Source organism: Athene noctua, chromosome 5 (genome assembly GCF_965140245.1).
Source record: "Athene noctua chromosome 5, bAthNoc1.hap1.1, whole genome shotgun sequence".
Lineage (NCBI taxonomy): Eukaryota > Metazoa > Chordata > Aves > Strigiformes > Strigidae > Athene > Athene noctua.
In genome coordinates this window covers 58,247,865-58,270,681 of record NC_134041.1, presented here as the reverse complement: position 1 = coordinate 58,270,681, position 22,817 = coordinate 58,247,865, and the positions used below count along the sequence as shown (strand labels likewise).

Here is a 22,817-nt window from a genome sequence, read left to right as displayed (position 1 = left end):
AATAAAATAATTACAAAAAAGAAATAAGATCTATCCTCGTGGTTTGAGAATTAGTAGGGTATCAGTTAACACTGCACAAAGCGTCCCTTTGATTCACTCAAGTGTAGCTGTTGTTGACTGTTCAAAACAGTGTATTAAGCAGCTATTTTGTTCTCTGCATTTTAAAGTGAATTGTAGGCTCACTGCATTCTCCTCTGCTCAATCCAGCCGGTCAGTTGGAAAGAAAATTGAGCTGTTATGACTGAAGCACAATTTTCCACAGAAGTTATTTGGGCTGGTTTTCCCCAAATGGCTTGTATCTTCACCATTGAAATGTCTTGCTTGTTTGCATTTCTGCTCTAACTTTTATCCCACTGATAATCTTCGGGATGTTTAAAATGAATGGTTCATGAACTGGATGCATCCACATGTTACCGAATCAGCTCCAAAGGACTTCATACCACATGTCTTTGACTTTTCACTTGTTCTTATGTTTTCTTTTCTTTGAATAATCTGGTTTTGTATAATACTAGAAATAGCTTTCTGGCTTTTTCTTGTGCTACATCCTTGATTTGGTCTGTCTGTTGTTTTAGTGCTGGAGTTATGTTTTTCTGCACATGAAGTAGTTTTCATATTCCCATTTTTCTGTTTCTCAATTTCACAGATCAAGGTGTCAACATTTACAGAAAACCGCCCATCTACAAACAACATGGTAAATGATCTTTCCCTTTTTATTTCAAAACTGGAGTGTCAACTAAATTAAAAGGCACACAGACTAGTGAAAAGCATTCATTTTTTACTTTGTAAGCATAAAAAAATTAGTAGTCCAAGCTTGAAACAACTGTTATTGCATGTCCTGCTGCGTGGTTATGTTTTAAAACATGTTTGTCATTTGGATCTTATGGTTTAAATCTTGGCCATGTTGATATTAATGGCAAAATTGCCATTAACTGGGATTTTGCTGCCTCTTCAGCATTATGATGCCTTCCTGTATTTCACTTCTTTTAAGTTTATATTTTCAGAACACGGGTACTGATCATGTTACAATGGATTAACAACAAACTGTTTCTGACAGGGACTTCATGGAATATCCTTCTTCTAAACAGACAAAGTACAATAATTTATTTCAACAGCAAAGATGGAAATGTTATTATCAGAGTGGAATTCCAAATGTACCTGTGGCTTTAAATAAGAATCTTTGATTATTGAAGATAATGTAGGTGACTTATCACTGCCAGGGCTCGTTTGATTCTCAAGCCCTGTGATACAGCTCAGGCAGTATGCTGTACTTGTTTCTCCAGGTATTTGGATTCTGAGTTGTTCAGCAGTGTTAGTGCTCTAATCTTTTTGGTGTAGCAAGTTCTTTTCTTGTTATAGGAAATCTGAAATGGTGGCAGAAGCCCACTGCCTTGCCAGTCCTTATTACTGCAGAGCAAGGTCAGGGTTATAACAGAGTGTGTTCACTCTTGCCTTCTGTTGTGAACAGTAAACTTCGAGTAAGAAATTATTTTTAATGTTGTGAAAGACAGATGACTCCACTTTTTAAAGTCTTTGAGTTTACATCCCTTTGCAGACCATTTATCCAACTAACTATATTTAGGGTTAAGTAGCAAATTAGCAGTACTACAGGGTTTAGATGAACAGATGGCTGAGAGCCGTTAAGCTGAGATGATTACCAAAGCCCAGGAAATCCATTCTGTAGGCAGGAGTGAGCATTGCAAATAACACTGCTGTAGTATTATATCAGGGGTTTATCCTCTTTCTTTTTTAAGTTTCAAGCCATATGCTCATTTTGGAAAAAGTCTTAACATTATTTTTGTTTATTTTTATGGCTTTAATGTATCTCCTCACCTCCCATTAACATGTGAATGTTTAACCACTGACATCACCAATTCTAATACGTAAGTACTGTTTGAAGTCATGCTTTTGTAAACTTTGACCAGCTTCCTCCATACCTGCAATTATGCTTAGATTTTCCTAATCATAAAATGTGCAGAATACCCAATGATATCTCATACTGATGTTCCTAAACTACTCTGAACCTGTTGGATGAGCAACACAGTGCTTCACTTCATTAACAAATGTGTTTTTGTTTAAAAAAAAAAAAAAGAGAAAAAGAAAAAAAAGTCCAGAATCCTTGCTTGTGATACAGTAGCTTCATATAAAAGAAAATTATTTCAGCTAACAGTTTGCAGATAAGAGGTAGTTAAGGCTAGTTTTAATGTAAACTGAATCCTATTGAAATTTTTTTTTTTTAATGTCAAGAAGTGAAAGCCGTAATGCACATCCTCATATGCTTTTAAGAGATTTTGGCTTAGACTGGAATTTTAAGTGAATGCCCCACTGCTGAGGTATTTTATTGGTGAGGTTCATTTCATTGCAACTCCTGTCCCTGCCAAGTTGATCTGAATAGAGTTTAGTATTTATTAATAAATTCACATCTGCTTTTACTACTACTGCATGCTCATAAGCAAGGGCATGCAGCAGAAAAAAATCCACTGGTTCAATAAACATATTTGTTTTAGCTGTCTTTTTTTTGTTTGTTTTGCAGCTTTTGACAGAAACATAGGAAATAATTAGCATCAGTAGAGTTAAAATTAGTGCTGTTTGTCTGAACTATTTGTTTTCTTGCCCTGGAGGGAATACAGATCAATACCTAAATCTGGTCTCACCTTCATTAATAATCAGCTGTCCTTAGGAGATACTGGCAAATACTGTTAGAGTGAATTTTCTCACTCTTGCCTAATGATTCTAACACTGTGCAACCCGAGTAAAATCTAAATCTGATTTGGGGTTATTTTGGGGGTGAGGATGAGGGAGGAGAGGAAGGTTTGATTCCAGTCTGTTGGCAAGAGAAAGACATTACTTTGCTGAAAATTGGAATTAGAAAAGCAAAACGTGAAAATGTTTGCTTTTGAAAATTAAATTCTTGTAAAGTATAAAATTTTGCCAAAATAAGAAAGACCTTTATATTGATACAGATTATTACATAGCTAAGTTCCCTGATTGCCATCTAGATGCAGCTGCTTTGGCAGCACAGAGCAAGTCCTCCGAGGATATCATCAAGTCCTCCAAGTTCCCAGCAGCTCATGCACCAGCACCCAACGAGATACCAAAGATTGAGACAGACCACTGGCCAGGTCCTCCCTCCCTTGCGGCCATAGGTATGCAAAAAAACAAAGATACAAGCAATATGGCTTAAAAGGTACTGGTAAGCAAAATAGATTAATACTGGACATGTAAAAATGGGTAGTGAAGATTGTGTCCACTCCAGGTGTTCACCACAAAGTACAGCTCTTCTGGTGAGACCTCTGAGTGAATTTAAAGCTATTTTAGTAGCGCTGATTAAAAGAGGTTTTGCTAAAGGACTTTCGAATTGATCACACAGATATTAACCCACAGACAAATTGTGTGAACTCTGGTGCAGTAGCTTAAAAAATGTGGTGTGTCACACAAGCCTGACTTCTTTCAGTTATTGTCTATTTAATCTTTTAGTTCTAAGCTAATAGCAAATATTCCACAGAAAATACGATTGCTTCCAACCACATGACTAATTCCATGGCAAGAAGCAATGAACAATTAACGGACTAAAAAAGTCCTGATTTTCAGAGCTACTGTTTCTACAGACTTTGTATTTTTCTTCTGTGTTATAACACTACAAGTATATTTATTTTATTTTATTTAAATCATGCACATCATCATTTTTAAATTTTTGTTTGGTTTGTTTTTTTCTCTGATAATTTTTATTGACCCCTGTAGCATAAAATATATAGCCTATATTATGTATTATATATTATATAGCCTATATCTAGCCTAGTTCATTTATGAAGTCATATCTGAAACACTGAAGGTGTTGCCTGTTTCAGGTTTCTATATGGTTTTCACCACAATGGGATTTTCATAGAAGTGCTGGGAGAGGAGACACAGGGTGGGAGAGCTCAATGACCAACTGAAGGGAGTGCATGTGCAATGGCAATTTTTTGGAAATGTCATTTACATGGTATGCGACCTATCAGACATTACAGTCACAGTGATAACATCTACATACTCGAAATTCTACTGACAGTGCTTATAATAACTACATCATTATTGTATCATATGTCCGAGGTGGAGCCTTTGTTGGAAATTTTGGCTTTCGGCTCAGTCTCTAGGCAGTGGGTGACAACTTTTAATTATTTCCAGTAAAGCTGCTTTGTATATTGGCTATCAAGTGTTTTTGTTACATCTGAGAAATAAAACAGGACTGTTTGGAACATTAAGATGTGCTCATGGCTGTATTTTATTCAGAAATAAGAAGGCATTGTACAAGATTAATCACAAAAAACCAGACCTGTAAGCCCCACGTTTTTTGGCTTGTTGTCTGTGTGTGATATTTTGCTTGCAGAGCTAGAATGAGCTCTACTGTCCAAAAAATTACTAATACCGCTGTTGTACTGAAAAGTCTTGTAAGAGCCTGACACACCAAACAAAATAATAAATAAATTAAATACAGATATTTTCCCAGAACTTTCTGTCTCTCTCCATATTAGCATCAATTTAATTGATATAAAGCTTCTGATACTTTAGTTGCAAAATTTAGTTTTCATTCAAATAGGGTTGGTGAATAACTATATCAGGATATAGCCTGTGCAGAAAAAAATACAACTGCTGTCTAAATGCTTGCAGCAATACTTGCAGCAATAACATATTCTGTGTATTTGTGGAAGTGTGCTGGTGTCTAAATTGGACTATTTCTTAGGAATGTTCAAGAAAATAAAGATTATTCAATAAAAAAATAAGGAACTAAAATGTAGAACACCTGTGTCAAATAATTTTTGCGTTATCCAATAGACAAAGTTCGTTTGCTTCATTTTAGAATAAAAATAGTACCTTGTTTATTCCAAATATGAGTGTCCATTTAGAAGATCAACGTAGTTTAAATTTCCATTTGAACTGTTAATTCAGATTTGCTTTTCTGAGTCTAGATGAAAGTATAAATATGAATCAGAGTTTATGTTTTCAGCCACTGATACAGTTACTGATGCCATTAAACCCCATGTTTCCAGAACTAGCAATCTGAACCCCCTTTTTTCTATTACATTGATTCATGGCTTTTGTGTCCTGGACTGTTGCTTAATTTGGAACTTACATGCAGTTTAACTTCTTGTTAATTTTATAAGAAGCCTGACAGCCATAGGGCAGGCTATCTGCGTGAGTTTTATTAAGAGTGAGTTTTTAAAAAATCTTTTGAGTCTGCAAGAAAATACTGCTTTGTTTATTCAGTAAATCAAACTGACCAGTACTTTGAACTGGCATTGAAATCTTCAAGCTGCGGTTGAACTGATACACAAAGCTCTCTCTGTACTGTGGTTTTACGGAAGCAGGAGCTGACATGAGACGCAGATCAAGTGGAAGAGAGGAAGATGATGAGGAGCTACAGAGACGGCGGCAGCTGCAGGAGGAGCAGCTCATGAAGGTAGTTATAAGCTTGTCTTCATGCTGTTTCTGAACACCATCCAAAAAGTGCCCCTTTGTTTTCTGTAAGCAGTTTCTACTAATGTCTCAATCAGCTTTATTTTATTGATATATTTTTCTAATTGCCATTTGTAGCTCAACTCTGGTCTGGGACAATTGATACTCAAAGAAGAGATGGAAAAGGAGAGTCGCGATAGGTCAGCCCTTTCTGCCAGTCGTTATGATTCTCCAGGTAATTCCTGTAGGCAATAAAGCTAATAATGAACAGTAAATAACGAACACCACACATACACATATCAAGCTGTCTCCCAGGAGAGAGAACACTGGGAAGATGGCTTGATGTATGTATATGTGGTGTTCTCCCCTGAAAGAGTGGCCTAATTCATTAGCTGGTTTTGATGAGGGGAGGAGTGTTGTGGTTGTTTTTTTAATTAGAAGAAATACGAGGTTGAGAATTTTCAGGCAATTTTGAGGAGATTTTCTGGTATAGATAAGGAGTGAGGTAATAATACTCGGTGACTATTACATCACACACATGCTAATGGGCTGGGTTATTAAATTACAATAACACGCTTTGCTTAAACTGGTGTTTCCTATCACTGTTCAGTCACTCCTTCCAGGGACAGAAAGTCTGCAACGTTTACCAGTGGGGATGCATATTCCAAACAGAGCCAGGGTTTTGGCCTTGGCTGACATTTTGATTGGGTGTATTCTGTTCTGAAGCAAAAGGACAAAAGTCAGTTTTGGCTAATTGGTGGCTTCAATTCTTGGCCTGATTGCACATTTTGGTATACATCTGTGGCCTCCTCAGATCTCCAGAGAAGTGTTTGGGCGTTTTATTTCACTTTCTTCATCCACCAGTCGTTGTAGTACAGCAGCTGTATTTCAAGCCAAGAAGGGACACGATGAGTCTCTTTGGAGATGTCCACTGGAGTAGCTGCCATGCAAACTAGGATTTCCTTGTTCCCTGTTGTTTAAGTGTGTTGACTCTATTTATGGTCTTGGAGAGAATGTCTGTGACTCTCCCTCACTATCTGTAATTTTTAAGGGGCCAGAGTCTACCCACTTAACTCAGGGTTTATGATTTTTTTATTAACCTTAGCACAGGTTGGAGGACTCCTTTATTGGGAGTGTGTCCGTCCTTCTTTGCAGTGATAATCAGTGCAGTCATCAGTTGCCTTTTGTGGAATCAGTTGTACCATTCCCAAAGCTTCTTATTGCTGGCAACAACAGTGCCTCAAGTTCTACATTCCCTCCCCTTCTGTGGTAAAAATAACATTTAAAAAACAAAAAATTGAATTCTTATACGGAGGATCTTGTCTGAAGGAGCTGTATTAACTGTAGAGCTCCTATTGATCATTATGCTGACAGTCTTACTATTTATCCATCTTTACATATGTATTTGAAAACACTGATGTTTGAAACTCTTAACATTTCAACATTGTCTTTATCTTGTTCGTGCAGTTTCTGAGGTTGGTGCAAATGCTAAGTTGAATGCGCCCAGATACCTTACTTCACTTTCATTTCGGATGAAAGTAGGAGTCACAGAGCTCTGTTGAATCATATTGTATTCTCAGAAGTGTCACATCATGTACAGGATAACTATAATTTTGAATAGAATGCCAAATTCTCAAACTTGTTTGAATTCACTCAGCACTGCCCATTCTCATTGTTCTCCTGTTGAAGTCAGTACCAAACCATCTGTCAATTACAGTGTTACAGGATCAAAACTAATAGCCTTTTCTCCTTTGTAGCAAAAAATTGAGCCTGGCAAAATCACAGTGTTCGTTCTTGATGACCTGCCACCATGGCGTGATAAAGCTGCATGTAACTTACAGAATGTATGGAAGGTTGTGATGATTTTGGGGCTGAGATGTTAGTTTCTTAAAGTCAGTGTGTCTTAGCTGGTTATGTATTTGCTTAGCCCCTTTATCTGTGTTTTTTAATGCTAGTTGATTCCTCAAATGTTCTTGTTTTTGAGTTTCTGTGGGATTTTTCAAGATTTTTCTCTTCCTCGTTCAACAGCACATGCTTCAGCCTCCAAAACCTCTTCTCTCCCTGGCTATGGAAAAAATGGACTTCACAGGGTAAGGAGATGGTGATTTTGAGGAGCAAAATGTGGCTTTATTTATCCATGGTATATATTTCCATATTAACTGTATTGGACTTCCAGTTTGATCAAGATTTCTTCTAAGACCATCTGAAATCAGACAAAAACGAATGTCCCTTCTAATTGTTAAAAAGGCAAGAAAGCAATGCAAGAAATATTGTGAAAATTGAGGGAGTAATAAAAGGCTTAAAGCAATTTATTTCTCCCCATATACCAACCCACTTGTGAAATCATGAACTGTGAATTTACGTGCATGTCCCTCTTTTCCTGTTACAGCCGGTGTCTACAGATTTTGGTCAGTACAACAGTTATGGGGATGTGAGTGGTGGTGTTAGAGGTAAGGCTGAGGAGCCTTTTAACATGCCTCTTCTTTACTGAACATGTTATGATGTTTGATCAATTCTCGTTTTTTAAGGTTGTGAATATGATTACTTTGTATTTGCTCAGTACATTTTAACTTCCTCTGGTAAACTCAACAATTAACTCAAAACTCTGCAAATACCTATCAAAACTGAGTTTATTTTGCTAAATCTGCTATGTGGGGCTGATCCTTGTTTATGCCAAGGGACTGCTTTAGCATTGGTGCAAATGGAAAGCAGGTAACGTATATTGGCAGGAATATGTACTGAGTTTTGTTAGGTTTTTTTTTTCTCTGAAAATAACCATCCACTGTATAGTCTGGAAGAATGTGCCACAGTGAAGAAAGGAGGGTAATGCCTTCTAATCTCCATTGCTGCTCATGATTTTCGTTATGACTTTGAGCTGGATGTGATATCAGTCATTGCCTAATAAAAATTGACAATATTTGTGAAAGTTATGAAACTTTGAGAGTTAATGTTTTCAAGTGGTTTGAGCTGAGAGAAAGAGAGAGAGGCTAGTTATCTACAAAGTGAGATTGATCCCAACTGTCTTAGATACTCTACAATCAGGCATCTTCTCATGGTGCTGTGCCTATAGACTGTGAAGGAATCCAGACAGCTGTCTGATGGCAGAGGTTAGGTGAGGTGAATCCTGCTCTACACATTTGAATTTTGGTGACTCTTTGTTCACTTGATTGTGCTTTTGTGTTTCTTAGTATTTCCAAAGTGACTTAAGTTTCCTGAATGAGAAGCCTGCTCGAAATGGAGTGTTTGACTCTTTACAAACTAAGTCCAAAAGTAGGAAGGTTGTTGACCTTAGAGAATTGGGTGCGATTTTGAAAAGATCAGGTAGACCAAAAGACACAAGGATTATGTGGTAGATTGTGTCTGATTTGTGTTCTTCCATACTCTAAACCTGATGAGATCTCTCTTTTGCTTTTCAGATTTCCAGGTAGAGTACGGGTTTTCATCAATCAACTGACAACAGAACTAAAAGCATCTGCTTTCTTGTTGAAGTCTGAATTTCTGCTACAGGGAAGGGTTTCTTAAGACAATAGCTCTGATTTTCCTGCATGTTTAAGCATAATCACCAATGTAGATTCTTACCAACAAAAACCAGGCACAGCCTCAGATCCTCCTTGTTACCTTCCCAGAGCTGGGTTGAGACAGCTCACACCAGTTCTGTGACTTGCTCTGTAAAATCCACTGTCCTTATATGAGTTTTCTGTAATAGTCCTCTCTGGACAGTTGAGGGTGGATTTATTTCCAGCCTCTCTAGTACCAACCCCAGAGACATATAAAAAGTGTCTTCTGGAGGCAATTTTCTCCCACACCAGGAGCCTTGAACTCCTCACTTTTACCCTAGAATTTGCTCTCCAGACAAGATGGCTGATCAATAGTTTTCTACAGTGCTGCCATCACAGATGACCCACTAAGAGGTGTGCTTGCAAATATAAACCTTTTTGCTCCAAATACTGTCTGCAGGGATTTTTCCAGAATGGTTTTAGTCTGGCTGGCTCCTCAGCACAATTGCAATATGAAAAGGCAATTTAAGAAAGGGTTTAATTACTTGGATAATTGTATTAATAGTGTATCAAAATCATGATGACTGGAAAGAGAATAAGATTATGAGAGGAGACAGAAGTTGTCCATGTACTGTGCTCAAAATACATACAGTGAGAAAGGGCCCACCACTCTCTTGGGACCCCCAGATCCACCTGGGAATTGGTGTTGGTTGTCTCAGTGGGGAGCTGTCGCCAGCCTTAGCAGCGACAGAAGGCTGTGGTGGCAGAGAGGACTGAAGGATCTCTCTGCATGCCTCAGTGTAGTAGTAAACAGCCATGGCAATGATCTATATGATAAGACTAAATATTAAGACTTGAAGGAAGTCTCAGGGCAAATTGACCTTTGTTTTCACCACTGCTTGCGTGCCTTTACCCTCTGTGTGTGTAACCTGTGTGTCTGATGTATACCTGTATCTGATGCAGTCCCTTCCGGATGGTCATGTCCCTGGGATGAGAATGGACAGAGGAGTATCTATGCCTAACATGTTGGAGCCAAAGGCAAGTGCAGATGTTATTCACTTTCCTTCAAGACTGTGAAGATTTGACTGTCAAATGCAGATAAAATATGGGAAATGTGTTAGTTCCTTTGGTTTTCTTTACCTCACCTCAGTCCTTGTTCCTTATGTTCCAAACCTCTCCCATTGTTCTGGACTTAGCCTGTTACAGGTGTTAGTACTCAGGCAGTCTGAGGGCAGCGCAGGTGTGCTTCTTGGGTGAAGGAGGCTTTTCTAGAGACAAAAAGAAGATACTGAAGATGCTCAGTAGCTAGTTCTCTGTCAAGCTTCCACTAACCAAAACAGCAGGCCAAACTCAATGGGAAAGTCTCAGATCTGTCAGGTTGGAAAAGTGACGCTGTATATTGTGGCTCACCGTTGAGGCTGAACTAATTTATAAATCAATGAAATACCTGGATCTTTGTTTTAAATTCTAAGTTAGACACCTGCGGGTCTGTCTGGATCTGTTCTTTAGCTCACAGCACTGTTAGCCTGACACCTTTCAGTAATGTTGAATTCCCTATAAAAGAAATTTTTCAGGAGATATATTGGAGAAAGAGGTAATGTCAGCTGAATATAAGATAAAAATTAAAATGTTTTTGCAGCTATATTTAGAGAAGTCTGAGTCAAAAATGAACATAAGGTATAGAGGGGATTCAAACAGGGCTGGGTTTCAAATCTTAGAACTTTCTCTATTGCTGGTGAACCTTCCAAGAAATGATTTTGCCAAAGTTACAAGAATCAGCATTTCTGCAGTTGAGGAGCTTGTTTTGCAAACCAGATTAATACTTGTGCTTCCGAGTCACCTTCAGACAAACTGTACAAGGCAATAACCCTAGCTTTATAAGCTGAGACCCCAGTGCAATGTATATTAACAAATGTTTTTATATATTATATAAATAAGACCTTGGAAGCATCCCCAGCTCCTGAGATACTACTTTTTTTTCCAAATAACTTCTCTTTCAGTGCAATAGAAATTCTTACAGCCACCACTGCTGTTGATGCACCCAGTGATTTGGAATGTTATTTTGGGTGACAAATTCTGTCAGTATTATTAGTGGTAAAATTTATGGGAATTTTCATGAGATAATAGGTCACTTTCTATTGATGTTTATAAAGGTGATGCCAGCCTGTGTGAACTGGCAGTATTTTTATTCATGTCAGTGGTCCAACACTGACTTAACCCTGATAAAGTAAAAGAAACCAACTCAAAATGAGCACAAAACATACGAAAAGTGAAAATTAGCAAACTTAAGAATGACCAAATCTTACCAAGTGATTCTGCAGAAAGGACAGAATTTGTGCATCCTGCTACCCCAGATTGAGACATGCCTTGTTGTGAATATCTAAATATGAAATGTACTTATGATCGTAGATCTCTATTTAAACTCTGCCTGTTTAAATATGAAAAGTTACATTTTCCTTTCCTATAATGCTGTACATGGTAGCCATTTCCAGTATCAAACATAAACAATGTAATTCTAAGTATAGACTTAATTGTATAATTGTTACAATGTCAGAATCTCCTGAAAATCATATCTTACAATTGGTATGTAAGCACACATTATTTAAATTATTATTACTTATAATAAACTCAGTGGTGTGTTCATTGATGCCTGAATCTTATTTGTTATATTTCTGAAAAGTTCATTGGGATAATTGTTGACAATGAAATGAACTTAATTGCCTAGTATGGCACAAAAGTTGATTAGGTTGAATTTTGTCTGCTGTTGAAATAATTGAATTAATAGCATTTGATAATAGCTCAGCTATCTCTCCGGGAGAGTTTTGGTGGTCTCACTCTTGTTCCCAGTGGGCAAGTAAAACAAGACCCATAAATAACAGTAAAGGCTGAGTCAATTGCCACTGAAATCTGCAGAAAAACTTCATTGACTTCAGTAGGGGTTGGACAAAGACCCCACTGGGAATGCTGTTTTCCTACTCGGCAGAGACATGCAACGGGAAGGGCTACGGAGAGGCTCTGTCTGATGGAACATCAGCTCTCCTAAGTCATTCCAGGCATTTATGGAAGTGTCTGCCAAAGGAAAAATGTCCTAAAACTGAGTTTTATTTGCCAGGGAAGATTCCAGAAACTGATTTTAAGGCACATGGTTTTCTGAAATCCTTTCTAAGCAACATTGTTTCTGTTAGACTAGACTGATTTGAGACTGACTGACAGTAAACATTTTACTTCAAAAAGACTGTACACATAAAAGAAAAGTAAAATAATTTATGCATTCAAGAATTGATTATTGGCCAGTTACTAATATTTGTAAATTCTGGACATTCTTTGTGATGTGAAGGGAAAGCAAGGGAAATGTTAATGGGAGAGGTGCTGGACACATACTCTTCTGAAGCAGATGAAGGTGCGTAAGATACCTGTCTGAAAAAGTATTTCCTTTGATCCATGGATGTATGGCACAGCCCAAGGACAGTGGGTGGTTGTTTAAATGCCTCAACTGTCCAAAAAGGTGAAGAAAATCATGTGATGAGTTCTATTGAATGCAGCAGTGCTCATAAATCAATATCTTGCTTATTCAGAGTTGCTGCTTTTATTTTATCTACTTTCATCTGTTTCATCTTTTAATTGTCTGTTTCCTTAGAGCTGTCCACACTTCAGCAACCACATCAGTTAGACCAATGAGTGACAAATACATTTACCTTAATAAACATATACATTGATGGATGAGAGAGTATATTGACTAGAGAGGACTCTGTCTGACCAAAGCCAGCTGATGTATTATATGGACCATAAAAATCAGTAGGGTGGTCAAATATGTAGTGGCTCTACACTATATGAGGCAGTTTGATACTAAATAAGTTCTTATGATGTCCAGATTGTCTTGTCTTTCATGCAACTTTAGAAGAAAAAGAAAAGGAAAAAAAAAGCTGTCATTTTCTTTGACAAGGAAAAAAATGTTTGTGTGGTTATGAAAATGAGACACATTCTGTTCTTTCTGCTTTAGAATATAAATACATCTCTTTTTTCCCCCTTTTATACATTGTTAACAGATTTTTCCATATGAAATGCTCATGGTGACCAACAGAGGGCGAAATAAAATACTAAAAGATGTAGACAGAACCAGGCTTGAGGTAAGAGAAGCAAGTTCCTAAATGCTCTTTCCTGCTGAAGTTGTTTGTTGTTGCACACTTGAGAGCTCAAACACTGAAGTGTGGGTCCTTGTTAGCCTGGGAAGATTTCTCATCACTAAGCAGGGAAAGAGGAGTCAGGGAGGAAGAAGCTGCATCTCCATGAACAGTGCTGGGCCAGGAGTCCCACATCTCTGTCTCCCTGCTCTTGGACTGAGCTTCCCACAACCCCCTTATGTTTTCAAGCAATTAATTATATACTTGTAAATTGGTAAAAAGCCAAAAATTGGTGCAGTGTTTTGTAGTCATAGGATCCATATTGGAATGGAGCAATACTTTGATCTTGGATCATCTCTTAGCTAAGAGTCAGTGTCAGCCATTGTTGAGGATGAAAAGTCTAGCTTTCTTTAACTCCCCCATGAGTCCTGTGAGTTAGTTAGACTGGCTGATATCCAAAAATATGAGAATTTAAATCTTTGCCAACAAATAAAAATTGTTTACAGCTTTGTGGATTAGAAAGACAAGCAGCCCAGTGGAAGGCTGAGGATGTTTAAGCTGTTTGTAGTTAGTTAATCTTCTGTGGAGATGAATGGAAGAGGTGACAAAAGTTTGGTTAAGTAACCATTTATGCACATTTTTAGACTAGTAGATATGTTATCACTAATGAGAATTCAGCGCTATGTTACATTAGTGCCACAGGGAGACACTTTTCCTCATCCAGTGCACCCTAAAGTGGCTGAACCAGAAGTAACTTGAGCACAAGATATCACCAAAAAATGTTTCACTGGCAGCAGAGAAATGTGCTGGACAGTGAGTCTGGCCAGACATTTTCCTACTCAGAACTTCGAACATAATGTGTCAACCTGTAGCCCTTCTGCAAAGCTCTCCTGAAACCCACTTTCAGCTTCTAAAGCCTGGGCCCAGGGCATGCAGGAGCTGGTTTTGTTCTCTGATCTATCGCTGCTTGTTGGGAGACTTCAGACAAATAATTTTTCTGTCTCTTGCTTATTAAGCAACTGAAACAGTTCTCTTGATTTCCTTTGTAAACCTGAATTCATGAGGACTTGGATATGTGTATTGCAAAAGCATTATTATTTCCTTCAATGGCTCTTACACAGTGACGTGAAATCCATAAGGCACTCCTGTCTCCTGTTGTGTCTCTTTGGCTTTGACTGACCATTGCTTTTTCTCCTCTTTTTCCCCTCTTTTTTTTTTTTTTTTTGGTAAAGCGTCACTTAGCACCTGAAGTTTTTCAAGAAATATTTGGCATGACGATACAGGAGTTTGACAAGTTACCTCTCTGGAGACGCAACGACATGAAGAAAAAAGCAAAACTCTTTTAATCTCCCTTTAAACAAACCAACAAAAAATGATGCATAGGATATTGTGTCATACAGTCCTAACTATTTGGAAGCAACACCTTATCCACCAAAAAGGGAAAATCAAATAGTGGCACCTCTGTACACAGCAATTGAACGAGATGAACATCTGCCCTCCTGGAACATAGGGAGAAAATATCTAAGCTCAGAAATGAAACAGCAGTGATAGTTTTCAGAGGTGTCAACCTGTTACATGATATTATACAAGATAGGAAACTGTTCTGTTCTTCTCCCTCAATGATATTCCCTTTACTTTTCTCTACAATATGATGGACTTTTTGCTAGAGCCAGGAAGTGCCCTTAGGATGCCTTGTAGACTAAAGTAGTTGTAACCACTCCAAGAACTGGAAAAGAATATATATATATATATATATATAAATATATATATATGTATGTGTGTTTGCGTGTGTGCGCACATGTATTTATATCTATCCATCTATCTGTGTGTGCGTGTATGTATGTGTATATATGTGTATATATATGGAAAGGAAGATAGACATGCTCTGTAGTGAAGGAGAGGCCCTTTGTAACTTATTCACATGGTCACATTAAGTCTTTCACACAACTGTTCGTTAACTGGCACTCTTTTGAAATGGCATCTTCTTCGTGTGACACAATCTGCAAAGGTGGGCACTCTGCTCACTTGATACCAGTGGAATTTTTGGAAAATGGACTCCTTGTATATATTTGCTAGGATATAGGAATTGAATTGCTGTGTCTGTTGTCAGTCTTCCCTCTTCCACACTTTCTGCTTGAATTAATAAGGCTGGAGCTTAACCAGTCCTTTGAATAATTTAAGATCACTTAAGTAATGGGAATGATGGAGAAGAGTCAGTTTTCTTGTAATTTAGTCCAGGAGATGGGTGGATGGGGGTGGGAGTGACAGAGTGAGAAAATGGGTTTTTTTTAAGTGTGCCCTGGTTCGCATCCAGAGATAACGGGACAGACTCCCTGCTAGTAATTACTAGTGCAGCTCGTCAGACTGCAGTGGAGTTGTAGGACTTTACATCGGCAGGGAAGATGGTTCTCTGCAAGCTAACACGCAAATTCATCCCTCTTAGGGAGGATTGTCTATGAATTAAAAGGTACCATCAAGGTGCCATGCTCTGCCAATACAGGCTTTTTGATTAAATTGCAGTTGCTGTTGTCAATACGGCACAGTGCATGGGGCCAAGCACTCTCTTTAGTTAATGTAGTTTTTCACTTGTGCTTGGAAAAGAGAGCACAGAATTTTTTTTCCTCTCTTGAAGCATCAAAGCTCCAGCCTTGGTTATTCTTATTTCCCTTTGTGCCTGACTTGGTTTTTGAAGGCAGAGTAATCATGCAAGACAGTTTCTGAGCTGCATTGAACTCCGTATTGCTTTCAGTCTTCTTCCAATATGCTGCAGCTTAAAAAACTGCCTGTATATAACTTAACTGCTTCTGGGCAAGTCCTATACAGAGGAGGACGTGAGCACCAAAGTAATTGAACGAATGCATTGTGGCTGCAAGGTCAGCTTTTTCTCTTCCCTGGTGCTTAACTGCCAATGCATACTGCACTAATGAGCCCACCTCCTGATACAGGAGAGGGTCATTTAGGTTCTGTGTCTGTCAAAATATCAAGGTTTCATTTTTAATGCAGAAACTTTTGGCACTGGAGACATTAGAACCTTTGTATTTTCTGTTATATGAGACATAGGTGTTAAAATCTGGAAGTCAGGAAGGGGAAACAGTCCTGTGTAGTTGTGAGATTCAGTATCTCTGTGTTGAGTTCTCTGTATCACCAAATGGCATTTCACCATGAAATGCGCAGGACAGCCCAAATCCTGCCTCTTCTTCGCTGGTTTAGGAAGTCCTGTTGCAACAGATGACTGTGGTTCCTTTGATAAAATTCGAGTTGAAGATTCATTATAGGCAAGACAGATAGAAGGGGTCAGCACCTGCTCCTCGACCCTAGAGCTAAGGGAATGGGACAAGCTGAAGATTGTGCTGCCATGCAGATCTGGCATCACAGTCCGCACTGAATAGAAGTCCTCAGCGAACACTGTGACACACAGAGTTGTGAGTAAACTCTGGACGTTACTGAGATTGCAGCAAGGGTCAGTTCAACATGTTTTACTTCATTTTTCAGAACAAGCACCTGAAAGGGTTTTAGAGGAACACCGAGAAGTAGATGGGAATGTTATAGGGGCACTGGCAGTTTGAGATGCATTTTTGAGTGACTGCTGAAACCAAATCTATACAATGAAAGAACAGCAGTGTTTTACAGTCATGGGCTTTTTGAGTGCTGGAGTCTCAGAAATTCAGTGTTTGTCAACTGCAAGGTGTAGCTTAACTTTGAGATCAACATCTGAGTTTTAACGCATTTAAAGTATTAAAATTCTCCCAATTTTGTCAGGCCACATCCTTTAAACAGTACCGTGCTGCTGCCTCTCAAATACAGTAGGCAATATGGGTCTTTTAGCCCAAGTCACAATGACAATAAACCTTTTTGATCTGAAGACTTGCTCTCTCAAGGTTGTAAGCTGCCAGTCTGCATTTTGCTGTCTAGGTTATATATTTGCATCTCTAGATTATTACTGAACTTCTCACATCATAGGCTACCCAGTCATTTCAGAAATGGCTAAACAAGGTTGTTTCCTCTCAAAAAAAAAAAAAAAAAAAAAAAAGAAAAAGAAAAAAAAAAGTTATAAAAAGAGAACCCAGCCTCCAAGCCTGTGAAGGATGACAGGGTCATTTGTATCTGCCTCATCAACTGAGAATTTAAAACTGCAATTGGAGCTTGGGAAGGAATGATGAGAAGCCAGCTTAGATGCTGCAGAAATAATCTCTAACTGGATTTTTGGGCCACTGCTATTTCACATCTCACTGGTGTGGAGCATAGTCAGTCAGTTCACAGCCCTCTGCACTTGACTTAATACTGCTTTATTTTTGATTGAGAACATGAAGGGTTTTCTGAGCTTCCATTTCATGTCTATAGTTAATTTCCCTTAACTATCCCAACCACCTACATGTAGATGTACCCCAAGAGATCGCCTCTACATAAAAACGATGCTGCAGCCAGCTGCAGGGTGTGTGCTTGTTTTCTGCAGTGGGCTGTTAGCAGTAGTCACCACAACATTTTCTGTTCTTTCATCTGGTCTTCCCACCTAATAAGAACAGAAATATAGCCCCAGGGAGAATTTTCCTTGTGAGCAATGAATCATTTTCCTAGTATCAATCAAGTAGCATTTTCTTGGGCAGTTCTTTGTAATTCCCCTCTTCAATATTCCCTTGAGCCATGCCAGAGGTTGGACTAGATGGTATTTAAAGGTCCCTTCCAACCCACGCCATTCTATGGTTCTATGAATATGCCTTAAGTTACATGCTTACGTTCTTCTGTCTCCTGCAAAGTGTTTGAGCTTCTGATAAAGTCCCATCAAACTTAGTGCTGTCAACAGAACGTCATTGCCAAGAGGACTGAAAACTAATTGCTTTTGTTTTGTTTTTCCCCTTTTCAGCTTTGGGAGTGATGTAAGAGCAGAGACCTGTTAAAACAGCAAAATAACCACAAGTGTGAAATGGGATTATGTACACATTCAGGTTTTCAAACACGGGCCCCCTGTAGCACGCACACTCCCCATTTGGAGTTGAGGTGTTATGTGAGTAGTTAACCTGGGATTTCCAAATAGTGTGTAGTGTTGAATAGATAGAAGTCATCAAGTTATGAAGGTTGTCACTTGCATATGGGCTTGTATCTGAGGGGCTTGTGGATGCCTGTGATGTACTGAGTGTGCAAAAGGCAGGGTCAGCTTCCCAAATCATGGAAGTGCCAGGTCAGCCCCTAGTGATATCATTTAAAAGGCCTCCTCAGGCGTATGTGAACCACCCATCCCTGGCAGTGCTTAGGTGGAAGGGTAGTACACTGTGCAGTAGTCTTCATGTTAATGGAGAACCCAGAGGTTTGGCGTACTGGGTTTTATGCCCTTTTCAGATACTGGTCTGATTATTTCCATATGAACAAGTAGAGAACTGTTCTGTGTTACAGTGGGAACAGCTGGCCATACCGTCTATACCCGTGCCTTAACTTAGTGTAAGCTCCAGCCTACTGCGAGTCAGAAGTTGAAATACATTAACATTGAAATAAATATGTTGTTCATCATCTCTGAAGATAGCAGAATTAAGCCAACTTGAAGAGCAGTTTTGGAAATTACTAAACTGTCCGCTATTTCTCAATGAAGCAATGTGATCTATTGTGGCCTCAGTTCAGGAAGCTGAATGTAGCATCTCAACTCTGCCAGTATCCTATCCCAAACCTACTAAACTTTCTGTACAACTGGAAGAGTAAGTTCTTGTGAAGTTCGCTCTCAGAATCTCTTTTTTGTTGTTGTCGTTGTTTGTTATCATCTCGTGCTGGTGTCACTTAAGACAGGTTTTAGAGGCATCTCAGAAACATACTTGTTTTCGGTTTGGTTAGTAACTTTTCATTAAATATGGTTTGCGATGCATTGTGGACATGGCTGCAGTGTGCTGTGAAGGGTTAGACTAGGAGTACTGTAATAGCTGTATGTGGGACAGGATAGCCCTGTGGCTCCAGTAGTGCTTTTACTGTTTTACAGCACTTTTTTTAGTGCTGTTAAGACAGATGTCACCTCTCCTTACAAAGTCCTGTAGTCCTAAATCTGTGGGCCTAGCACTGAAGTGCTTGCTGCCCTTTCCCTGTTGCAATTTGGAAATCCTTTCTCATCTGTGTAGTTCCTATGTCTCGCTGTTCCAGGGAGGTCATTAGGAATCTCTTTTGTAAAAGTTTGATACACTGAAATTAGACACATTTTGAAGTGAAATCCCTTTCTGCAAACCATGTTTCAGGTAATATCGATGGATGGAGAAGGGTTAAGTTCTGGGAAGGAGGAGGGCTGTCATAAGCTTGATTTCTCCAAGGTTTGTCAGGGTGCTGTTCAGCAGAATTAGAAGAAAACACAGGCATGAGCCTGTGGTACCTATTTCAAACTGTGGGGAAGTCTTTTGGAGCCCATAATATATGAGCTGAAGTTCATAAGCTTCTGCATTGAAGTTCATGGTATGAAGCTGTTCAACAAGTGACAGAAAAAATAATCCCCAAAATGGTAAAAAATATGAACATCCCCTCAGCTGCTCTTGGAGTGACTTACCTTGGCTCATTCTGACTTAGGAGGAGGTCTTGGCATATTTGGGCCATAGCCTTGTTGAGCAGACTAAACAGAAACCGGCCTTTCTCCCCCACCCTGATTCGTTGCTTTCCTTCGGAATGTATTTGTGGAGGAGGATGTCCTTATCCTGGATGTTACCTACAGCAGTGAAAAATAGCAGTCAGTAATAATGATGCAATAAAACACGTGCAGGAAACAAGAATATCAACTAACCTGTCCTGAAATGCTACTCATCTTTCCATGTCAGAGAGGCACTTAGGGCTTGACTCCACAGCCCCCTTCCCCGTTCAGTTAGCCCCACGTCACCATCCAGTTTGTGCCCTTCCAAACTTTTTGGCCCTGTCAACACACCTGCTAGAGTCCAGCGTAGTCTTCAGGGTAGACACATAGCAAGGGCTGCCCTTGACAATACGTGGTATGTTTTTACCCCATTGCTACGCAATGAAGAGCTAGAGAGAGCTACTGAGCACTGTGATAGTAGTACAATGGGCCTTTCTCTTTTAATGTAGAAACACCCTTATTACTGTGGGTTGCAGGACTGCTCTGCCTGGTGAGTTTTTGCCTTGTGGTTTCTCCCACACACCTTTTTTATGCTTAAGGAACAAAAAAAAAATCTATCACAATGCAAAGATACAGAGTTTTTAGTCAGACAACTCTGCTGGCAGGAGCTATGTGATGCCTGCATTTGGCAGGGAGAGAATTATCATTATTAATTTTAATGTAAGCATCAGTGCAGGAAGTGGGAATGTAATTGGCCATTAATGTTGTTTGCCTGTATGCAAAATAAATTATTTGTTGCCCAAAGGGCTTCTAACAGGGAAATAGATTTCTGCTAATGATTTCCTAAAAAATGCTTGTCCATGTGAAGAGGTAAGACTTCCACATGCATTGCGGTCTTTCTTCTGAGGTAAAAAGAGATGGCTGAAGGCAAACATGACCTGTTTTGTCAGGATCACCACAGTTAATACAAATGTTGCTCCCAGGACTTGCAAAGCTGAGACCCACAGGACCTTGCTCCTAGGCGTTAGGAAATGGAGCACATCACGCAGCAGAAGCAGCTATGGGAATTCCAGCGGTGCCTTACCAGGCTGAGTCTCTAGCTCCCTTAGGCGCTTTGACAGGTCCCACTGGACACTTGCCTGGGCTTTTGTCACTGAACACCCTTCAGAAAGCACTTCCCTCCAGATGCAAAACCACTGAAATCAGTGGAGCCTCTCACTGACATCCGCACACTTTGGAGCAGGCTCTTTCTCAGCTGGCTTGCCCAGGAAGGTCTCTGACTGATGTGTATGCCCACAGCAGCGAGCTCTGTATGTCATAACTGACCAGTCCTGTCCAAGCAGTGCAGCTTGGTCGTTGCTGACAACTCTTCCTGTAAGGGGGCCTTACAGCTGGGGGTTTTTTTTTAAGCTTTGGAAACCGAAACGTAATTTTTCAAAGATGTATTTTCCTTTAAATCAGTAGATTTTGGCAATAGGATTTTTTTTTCTTTTCTCCTCCCTTCACATGTTACAAACCAGCCTTTTGGGGAGGTGCCCCTGTGTTTCCATTCGTCTGTGAGACAGCTCTCTTTCTGAGTCTCTGTAAGAGTGAATCAATGTCTTGTCTGTAGAGTAAGTCTGCTTGTATGCATAAAGAAAAGTTGAGCTGGGTTGCTGTTCTGTACAATTAGTGTTTCCACTGTCATACTGCAAACAGCACATACTGCACTCCTGTGCCACTGTAATCTGCATCACTGTTGTACTCAAGTCAATGAATAAAGTTTGGAGCTTTATTCTTAATTGCTGGATTCATGTTGCCTCATTTATTTGCCTTTTTTTTTTTTTTTCATCTTGCAGTTATATCAAAGTCCTCCTACAAAACAGGGTATGCTTTCAAGAAAGAGAGAGGTGAGATATGAATGATCAGAGAAAGACAGATAAGCAGTTACAGAGCTTCAGTGAAATAATGACAAAAGGTTTGAAAATAGACATAAGACTTCCTGTAACTCAGTCACTAGATATAGATATTCGTACAAACCATATAGGCATGTTAATTTTGTGTGGTCAATTTGTGGTTTAAAAGGAACTGAGAAATCAGTGACATCAACTAGATCATGCTGTTATATCAGCGCTGTTATATTAGCTTCACGGGCTAAATGGTTTCCATTCTTAATCCAGCTAAAATTTTAGTCCCCGACTTGAAAAGATGTCTTAATATTTAAAATTAGGTGTTTGCGTACTTACCTGGAGTTTAAACCTGCCCAGCCTTAGTCTGGGTGTAGAAGGTGGGGAACAATGTCAGTCAAGGAAATAGTGCTGTAAAACACCTATGAATGTGCTGAACACCCGGGTCTCCAGCAGATCACAGTAGCAGCAGAATTAAGCACACTTGCACCTCAGACGAATCTTGCAATTCCTGTCATTGCCTCAGAAGAAAGACTTGTCAAGGGACTTCATTCATTACTGCATGTAGATATCGCCTGGAAAATAAGCCATTCTAGATAACCTGCCGAACATCATCACTGAAGTGATTTGAGCCTCCTGTAGTTACGGGACTTGGAGCAACCAGAGCTGGAGCCTCTCTGGGATTGGCCTCTGGGCTGGTTTGTTAAAGGGGAGGCAGGGTGTGGTGGTGGTGCTATTTGAAGTGAAGCCACTGGGGATCAATCCTAAAAAAAACCTCAAAGGGAGTGGGAAGGAATCTTGCTTCAGACTGCGGATCGTCTGAGCTGCAGCCTCTGTTTGGGTGCTGAAGCGCTGCAGCACACATCCTGTGCAGCGTCCCCCAGCCTACTGAAAGCCCCGGCAGCATCAAGATCTGTCCCCTGCAGATAACACGTTCCCCATGTTCTCTTCCACTCCTCAGCCCTCTGAGACTCATCGCTGCCTTGCCTTGATACTCTACACAGGTTTTCTCTCACAACAAAGGTAGAGGTTCCCCAAGGGTTTTACTTCAATGTACTATGCTGAGTATATCTAAGGACTGAGTCTCAGATGAGATAGGGGCTCAGGTTCCTGCCTGGAGAGCAAGAGATGGGGAATTCAAACACCTCCATGAAGTTAGCCTTTAGCAGAGTTCATAGCTGCCCCATTCACTTCCCAGGCCATGCCTAGGTTTTGTCCTATGTGTGCTGGACCTTGCACAAGAGAAACTCCTCTTTGGGCGAATCCAGCCAAGTGACCTGGTGTCAATTAGATGCTTCCTTTCTTTGGATGGCTCACTCCAGAGATTGTGTTTTTGCTGTAGATGGCACAAAAA

The 22,817-nt window shown here is 39.6% G+C and overlaps 1 protein-coding gene across 2 annotated transcripts in view; it reads left to right on the top strand.

The window, feature by feature from the left end:
• ABLIM1 (actin binding LIM protein 1) overlaps positions 1-21,358 on the top strand; it is a 153,477-nt gene extending 132,119 nt beyond the window's left edge. Inside the window, exons 15-24 of one of the 2 annotated variants that reach the window (XM_074907795.1) lie at positions 644-691; positions 2,997-3,143; positions 5,343-5,434; positions 5,569-5,674; positions 7,459-7,520; positions 7,820-7,880; positions 8,847-8,854; positions 9,891-9,965; positions 12,974-13,054; positions 14,281-21,358. In XM_074907795.1, the coding sequence (XP_074763896.1) occupies positions 644-691; positions 2,997-3,143; positions 5,343-5,434; positions 5,569-5,674; positions 7,459-7,520; positions 7,820-7,880; positions 8,847-8,854; positions 9,891-9,965; positions 12,974-13,054; positions 14,281-14,394 (794 nt within the window). In that variant the 3' untranslated portion in view covers positions 14,395-21,358. Of the gene's footprint in view, positions 1-643; positions 692-2,996; positions 3,144-5,339; positions 5,435-5,568; positions 5,675-7,458; positions 7,521-7,819; positions 7,881-8,846; positions 11,571-12,973; positions 13,055-14,280 lie in introns of those variants that run through there. The other variant, XM_074907796.1, reaches the window with a different exon arrangement.
• The last annotated feature ends 1,459 nt before the right edge of the window (positions 21,359-22,817 follow it).